This window comes from Aptenodytes forsteri, unplaced genomic scaffold (genome assembly GCF_000699145.1).
Source record: "Aptenodytes forsteri isolate BGI_AS27 unplaced genomic scaffold, ASM69914v1 Scaffold58, whole genome shotgun sequence".
NCBI classification, from domain to species: Eukaryota; Metazoa; Chordata; class Aves; order Sphenisciformes; family Spheniscidae; genus Aptenodytes; species Aptenodytes forsteri.
In genome coordinates, this window is record NW_008794093.1 from 901,822 (window position 1) to 910,364 (window position 8,543).

Genomic DNA, 8,543 nt, shown 5'->3' on the forward strand with positions numbered 1-8,543 from the left:
TAATATAATATAATATAATATAATATAATATAATATAACCCCCCCTGCTGTAATCCTATCCACTAGATCTAAGAGGAAGAAAGGGTAGATGAAACATAACAAGGATCAACTTAAAGCTGCAAATTAACTCACATTATGTGGTGGGTTAACCTAGGCTGGCTGCCAGATGTCCACCCACCCAGCCACTCTCTCGCTCACCCTCTTCAACAGGAGGGGAGGAGGAAAGAAGATAAAAAAACTTGTGGGTTGAGATAAGAACAGCTGGCTGGAACCAGCTCGAACTGTCTGGAACCAGCTGTGTCCAGTACGGGGCAGCCCCTGGCCTCTTCTCACAGAAGGCACTCCTGTGCCTGCCCCCCCGCTGTCAAAACCTTGCCAGTGACACCCAATACACTTCAATAAAGCAATGTTCAAAAATTCACTCACTAAAATCTATCAGAAAGCATGTAAAATTAGGTTCCAGTAATTCATAGCTGGTGTGTAGTTTAAAGTTAACTGTGCCTGAGCTCCAAGCCAGGATAAATGCTTAGCCTCCAAGCCACACAGAAATTTCTTGTCCATACTAGCACAATGCCAAATCCAAGCTACTAATCTCTGCTGAAAAACTAATATAGTCATGTGGCTCTGTTTGGCTTTGGAGCTCAGGCACAGTTAGCTTTCTTCTAGAATATATCATGCAAACATATCCTTAGATGCTACAAACTATGTAGCAAGGTTGATGTTTTGTGTGAGTGAGCCAAGCAGATTTAGTCTTTATGGTTGACACTCTGTGATACATGGAAAATCTTTACAGTAAGTCCTCAAATGTTTATCCTATACTGAGCTGAATTCAAAACCACAACTGTAAGCTCAGAGTTGGTCTATACAAAATGAGGTTTTCTGGAAGTGTACTCCTAATATATAACAAAACTTTTCAAAGGCATGGACTTCTGTTTGCAAGAGAAGCAGAAGAGGATGCTAAAATTCACATTTACAAACTGGATCAATATCAGCTGTCCAATGCGCTTAACCTTGATACAGTAGTCATGTGCTACCAACTGGTAGTAACAGTACAAGCAGAAAACTTGGAGATGAAAAAGCAAATGATATATTCTTGAAATCTGCCCAGTTATCTGCCCAAGGTAACAAATGAAAATAAGGTAATGACTTTATGAAGGCTATTGTGAAGCAAATAACATAACCCAAAGATCTAAAAGAAAGTAAAAAAGCCAGACTTATATCCAGCAGCTTTTGGAACTCAGTTTCAGTTCTCAAATAAGCACAGAAAGCCATAAGGAGTTAGGAAAAAGCTGTAATGAGAGACCTTTGAAAGGTTAGTTTCACTCCTTTGGACAAGGATCTTCTCTGTTTTGATTGCTGTGATGCATCATAGGGCTAATAGCAGTAAGATAGACCATGTGAGACATAGCCCGGCTGCAAAGTTCATCCCATAATGGGAAACAGGGCCATAACACACCCGAACTGCAGTTCCTGTGAGCTGCCAGGGCAAGCTCCGTAGGTACAGATTACTGTCAAAATAACCTAGACAAAGTAACGGGAACTTCCCATTCCACCTGGGAGAGCAATAGCTTTAATGTTCTACTCAGTTTCAGAGTAACTTTTATATTGTGATATTGACCTTGCTTGTAGAATGGTCATTACGATTTTTAATCAGGAAATGAAGGAATAAACTTGCCAAAATATTTTTGCTTAATGCTGACTTTCCAATAAGCACAAAGAAGAATGGTGTTAAGGCATTCATGTCATGGTTGTTATTATATTTACTTATACGTCTAGAAAATACTAATAGACTATATGTATATTAAAAAAACCAACCCAAAACAACCAAGGTTCCCACCTCCAACCAAAAAAAGAGAAAGGAAAAAAAAAATATTAAACAAAGTCACCAGAGTATACAATGATGTAATTTTACTCATCTTTATTTTCATGTTTCTAAAGAATCAGACTTTAGATGCCACAGATAATTAGTTTTAGCATTTATTTTATAGTCAGAAAAAAAAAATTAAGATTTCTGAACTATTCAATGCTTGAGACAAATTCAGATGTGACTTAAAAAGTAAGTCAGCAGTAAATGAGGCTTTTGCATTTTCTCTTTGAAACAATGCAAAAAAGGGAAGAAACCATACAACCATTGTAATTCATGTGGCAACAGTAGATCTGACTCTGCAGCAGCCAAAACAACTTCTTTAAACTGTGCATTGCTAGGATTAATAAGAACTGAAAAATACAGACAAAAAAAGAAGATAATTTTTCTCTTGACTATTTCCATGTAACCCCATTGTTCCCATTGTCTTTCTTCTAATGACTTTGCCTCATCAGCCTAAACTGTTGGTTTCAGTATCTGTTTTCCCAGTGTGATGTAGGACATCAACTGTTGCTTCTAGTGAAACCAAAATGAGATGACAAGAAGAACATTAAAGTGATCTTCTAATTTCATCTCCAAAGATGAAAAGTAAACACAGCATGCTCATGCATGGCTTCCTGTAGGGATATTGTTGTGCTGGAATTCATCTGAAGAATTAAGACTGAATCTATTTTAGTGGGGTGCAGGGTCCTATTTGCTATTCCAGGAAAGAATTTTGGCTCACTGTCTATAAATCAAAGCAGCACCAGTCAGTAACAAGAAAGCTTACAAGCTTACAAAAATCTTCATAATGGAATAGAAAGATGGGACAGTTATACACACTTAGATACATACAAAGCACCTCCTTGATCAAATAGTATGAGGAAAAATAATCTCAACAGCATAGGATTTCAAGATGTTAATCTGAAGACAATTACAGAAAAATGGCTCTTTGTCAGGCTTCCTTGACAGAGATACAGAGAGAGCAAATACATGAACTAAATGTTCCTGTTGTGCCTGTAAGCTTATAAGGAAACTTTTCTTTGGTGATTTTGCATTGTTAAAAGGCAATTTATACATGTATTTATCTGACAGCAGATGCTGTCATCTGACTTTAGTGCCCTAATCTGCTACTAAAAACAGCTTTATTTTTCTCTTTCCGATAAAAAATAACAAGGTTGTATTTATTGTGTGCAGGTCTCCCTTTGTGTTAAAATAAGTTATTTTAACATTGCAGATCTTCAAACTATTGGCTCAACCGCATCCAGTCCTTTCTCTACTGCAATGAAAATGGCCTTCTGGGAAGCTTTTCTGAAGATACTCACACATGCACCTGCCCTAATGACCAGGTTGCCTGCCATGGGTTCCTTCCCTGCACAGTTGGAGATGGTTCTGCGTGCTTGAGCTGTGCTCTTGACAATCGCACCCGCTGTGGGAGCTGCAACACCGGCTACATGCTGAGCCAAGGGCTTTGCAAGCCTGAAGTGGCAGAATCAACAGAGCACTACATTGGGTTTGAGACTGACCTTCAGGACCTGGAAATGAAGTATTTATTGCAGAAGACAGACCGGAGAATTGAGGTCCATGCCATTTTCATCAGCAATGACATGCGCCTCAACAGCTGGTTTGATCCTTCTTGGCGCAAGCGGATGCTCCTTACTCTTAAGAGTAACAAGTACAAGTCTAGCCTGGTCCATATGATACTGGGCCTCTCTCTTCAAATTTGCCTAACTAAAAACAGCACCTTAGAGCCCGTTCTTGCTGTGTATGTCAATCCTTTTGGGGGCAGCCACTCTGAGAGCTGGTTTATGCCTGTGAATGAAAATAATTTCCCAGACTGGGAGCGGACTAAACTGGACTTACCCCTTCAGTGTTATAACTGGACGCTGACTCTGGGCAACAAGTGGAAGACATTTTTTGAAACTGTACACATCTATTTGAGGAGTCGAATAAAGTCAAACGGTCCAAATGGCAATGAGAGCATCTACTATGAACCCCTGGAATTTATTGATCCCTCAAGAAATCTGGGTTACATGAAAATCAATAACATCCAAGTGTTTGGCTACAGCATGCACTTCGACCCAGAAGCAATTCGAGACTTGATTTTGCAGCTGGACTACCCCTATACTCAGGGATCACAGGACTCAGCACTTTTGCAGTTGTTAGAGATACGAGATCGTGTAAATAAACTCTCTCCACCTGGTCAACGTCGTCTAGACCTCTTCTCTTGCTTGCTCCGTCATAGACTCAAACTGTCTACCAGTGAAGTGGTGAGGATTCAGTCTGCTTTGCAGGCCTTTAATGCCAAATTGCCAAACACAGTGGATTATGACACAACCAAATTATGTAGTTAACCATAAATGTGAAGCACAACACAAAACCTTGAAGGAGTTTTTACAGTGCTTTTGTGGAACAGTTTATGTTTGGAAGAGTAAATTTAAATTGTCTTTTCAATATCTGTCTTATATCAGTCAATACTGTTGGATGGCAATTTACACACATGAACTTGCTGACAATGAATATATTATACCTGCAGTTTTGGTTTATGAATGAAATAAATACTGACACCAGTCCTGAAGACATTCTACTTTTTACAATAAATTTCATTTGTAATTTTATATGTTCCGTGGCAATGCTTTTGTGCATTACATCCTCTAGGGGGAACATAGAAGGATACCAATAAAATTTTGTAGCTGAACAGTTATTAAAAAGAAATGCTGTGGGATTCTTTTTTCTTACACAAAAGTAGTAACCTTGATACACTTTTGTGTGTGTCGAACACAGAAGGTATAGGTAAAGAGAAGATAGTGACGCAAGATTTTAACAGAAACTGGAGAAAAGTCAAAGCCATAGAATATTTTATTCTTATGATGTGGATCTAAATGTTCATACTGAGCTGAAGTGACAACTGTAGTGATGCTTTACTTGCTACACCTGAGACTTTCTTAAGGCATGTCTTTTTCAAGGTGCTTAACATGACTTACACACCCCCAGAGTGGTAATATTGAGTGTTTTAGGATGGACAGGAGATTAGTATTGTGAGATGCACAGTAACGAAAGGTTGCATTAGCTCAATAGGAGACAGGTGAGAGGCTGTCTTTGCAACTGATATTACTCATGTTACAAAAGAAACAGCCTTTTCCAGCCAAAGCACTTTTTGAAAGTCTCCATAATCCTTTGCTTTGCATATTTATAGAAAGAATTAAGCACATGTATACATTACCTCCTCCCAAATACACACACTATAGTATTCATCTAGAATTATCTGTTTTGAACTATTTATCTAAATACCATCCATGCTGATTAGATTCAAATTCTTTTAAAAAATTTCCCTGGCAATGCAACGGTTTAGTATGTGGATATTTTTTCATTGGTACAGATAATATCCTTTTCGTGCAAGATTTTTCAGTTTTTAAAAAATATACCCTTTTACAGATACATGACAGCTATTGAAATCTAGTTTATAAAGCTGAAATTGTAAATAAATATGTCATCATCAATTAATGAAATTAATTAAATGTGCATGACTGTGGATCAGAATTAGGTTTTTTGGTGTTTTACACATTCCAGCAGAAAAAATACATCTAAAACAGAAGAACTTGGGACTCTCAAGAAGGTTTTGCTACCTCTTGCAAGAGAATAGTACAAATGGTTGGGCTGTCAGAAGTCCTTGTTAGTAAATACAAGGTAAAATGAAGGAAATTGATACACAATCTTTTAGTAGCACCTCCCTATGTTAAGTCTGAATCTGTGTCATTGATGTAAAAGTCAACTTGTTTTTTAAAATGGGAAGGAGTTTCATACAAAACTACCATTTTATGTGCAAGCACAGAAAGAAAAACCATTTAATTCATATACAATTTTAATTAAACTAGACTTCAATTACTTTCAATTAAATTCAATTTTATTAATATCAATTTAGTTATATTACTATTGAATTGTAGCCTAATCTGAATTTAAGGTACACTCCTCAGTTCATTTCTAGCTAGACCACAGCAGGACAAGAAATGTAATGCTTCATAAATATATGTAAACAAAATAAAATGCAAGGCCAGAAACACTTCAGAAAGCCTACTGCCAAGGAAGATCTTTTCTTTAGTGACTCCTGTCTCTCCTGATTTCACCAAATATTTGTAAGGATTACTATTTCACCACCACACATTCAGATAATTCCTCAGACCTTCTATACTAGGAAGCCCCCCAGAACTAAAATTAGCATTTTTTTCTTGTAATCAACCTCTAGATGAATTCCTGTTTGTTTTCTACTTACAGCTTTCTTTTGCTAATAAATAATATATCTCAGCCCCTCATCTATGTGTCAAAACTTTGGCTTGCTCTTGCACTGGTAAGATCTTCTCAGTTAAGATTCTTACTATTCCTGTTTTCATCTCCAAGTCTTTCCTTTGGTCTGTCTTTGGCAACTATAATAAATTGTAGAATTAGATAGTTTGATTTTACTACTCAGTACCTTGTGTAGTCTTTTTAAATAAACAAAAGACTATGATGTTATAAAATGAACAAAAAGCAAAAAAAATCCTCTTTTGTTCACAGAAAATGAAAGTTGCAATGGAAATGTGGAGCAATGATAAATAAAGCATTTGCTTATGGTATCCCTTCACTAGGAAAAAAATACTAATATGTCACGGTAAATGATCTGAGGGGTTTTTTCCCCCGCTTTCATGCTCCTTCCTGAAATAGTTACTCAATGACTATTTTTTCTTTCTGGGTTGGGTGGGGTTTTTTTGTGGTTTTTCTTTTTTTTTTTAAATATCTTTCTCTGCCAAGATGGAAATTTCTTCGCTATGCCCAAATATGTACACAATAGAATGTACAAATAAGAAGAAACCAAAAGAGGCTTCAGTCAGACATCATTTAATTATTATACAACACATTAAGTGTATTTGACTGGACTAGTGGAAAACCCCTGTCATTACTGTATCTTTGTGCCAAATTAAAAGTATGATACATCTTTCTTAGCCTACTAGTCATGGGCTAGTCTTGGATTTTGGAACCTGCGGGATCTTGGAATAGTGAGGATTTCTAGTTTATCAAAACTGGCTTCCATAAAGATAAATATAAAAGGGGGAGTGAATAATGAAAAAAAAAAGTCACAAGATAAATCTGGTTTTCAAGTTGCAAACAGGAGTCAACAATATTTCCCTTTTGATACTTTTCCAATTGAAATCTTTCTATGTTGTCAAAAAGAACTTCAGGGTGTGTAAAAAAAAAGAGAAGTCTGGATAGGATAAGTCAAAACAGTCAAGGACTTGATCCATAAGAAAATTTTGTAATAAGATATGGACACACTTGTGGGGAAGAAAGAACTGTGGCTACATCTATGTACACTCATGTCCATCTGGACACTGCAGATAATATTTCTCCTACTTAGTGTATGCTGTACATCAGATCCTGACTCTGTTTTTTTTTCTGTCCATTTCCCTTTGCATTCACCAATGCTGTTATTACCTGCCATTATAAACTGAAAAAACCCCACCCAAAAATTATAGTAATATATGGAACTGTACCATGATAACCTAAAACAGTATTCAGAACAAACTTTAGTGACTATAGTTCTAATAACCAGGTAGATATTAATTATTACATAGTAACCTTTCTGCTTAAGTGAAGGCAAGTGTTATCTGATACACTTAACACTATTTTCCAAGCAAATACCATTCCGGTCATGTCTGAAGGCTGGGAGCCAAACTAATATCTAGAAGCTCTATTGCAGGAACAAACTGTAATAAGGATGGGTTACCTTACCACTGCCTAGAAACCAGAATTAGCATTGCCAGAGTGACCTAAACCTCTGGGTGATACAATTCAGAATACAGAGGCTGAATTGAATTGTGTTAAAAATATCATGAAGATTAATAAACTGTCATTTCTCTAATTTCTTACTGAAAAGATACAGGCAGAAAGAAAATGTGTTTAAACTCTAGTGGCTAAAGGTGAGGAGACGTGTAGTTGCATTTCAGGGTGTTTCTTCCTTTGCCACAGAACAGTTATACCTGTAAAAATATTTGGAGGAAGAGCTTTTGTTTCTAAAAGTATGCATATACTGACTGCAATTATTGTGAAAGTGCTTATTCAGCAGATACTTCAAGTCAGTAAAGAGGCAAAAGCCAAGAGAAGTCAGTTTTTCCCAGGCTGAGTAAGCAGCCATGCAGCTTGAGCAGGAGAGAGGACAGAGACATGAAGGAGGGTGCTACAATTGTCAAAAGGTCATTTGGTGAAAATACAGCACATATTCCAGGTACAAAGCAAAACATAGCAGAGCACCAAGGAAGAAAAAAACACCCACATCACTACTGAGCTACATCTAAACTTTGAGTCCTGCATGGCAATAGAGCTGTGACAGCAAATACGTAAATGTGATATGGTAGAGGATCAGTCTTTTACAATCCAGCAGCAATTGTTTCTTTGACAGGTAGGTGACAGAATGTGAACTATAGCTTGTGCTAGAACAGTCACCCGTATGAATGGGAGCATGCTCTAGATGGTGCAACAGGGGCTCCTGCCAAGGTAGCTAGAGTGCAAGTGGGAAGCCAGGAAAGAGTGGAGACAGGGAAGGAACAAGGATCTCAATTTACCAGGCTTTTAAACAAGTGGAAGAGATACCCTATGTCCCATTGCAGTTAAAGTAAGAGACCAAGATCACCTTGGGTGTGGTAGGAGTTTAGTAACAAGAAATGTCATG

At 37.3% G+C, this 8,543-nt stretch overlaps 1 protein-coding gene across 2 annotated transcripts in view; it reads left to right on the top strand.

Annotated features, from left to right (window-relative positions):
- The window catches only part of LOC103895474 (BMP/retinoic acid-inducible neural-specific protein 3), a 229,412-nt gene extending 225,215 nt beyond the window's left edge, over nt 1–4,197 (top strand). For both annotated transcript variants that reach the window (XM_009275062.1, XM_019470950.1), the window contains one exon: nt 3,081–4,197. In XM_009275062.1, the coding sequence (XP_009273337.1) occupies nt 3,081–4,197 (1,117 nt within the window). The remainder of the gene's footprint in view (nt 1–3,080) is intronic.
- The last annotated feature ends 4,346 nt before the right edge of the window (nt 4,198–8,543 follow it).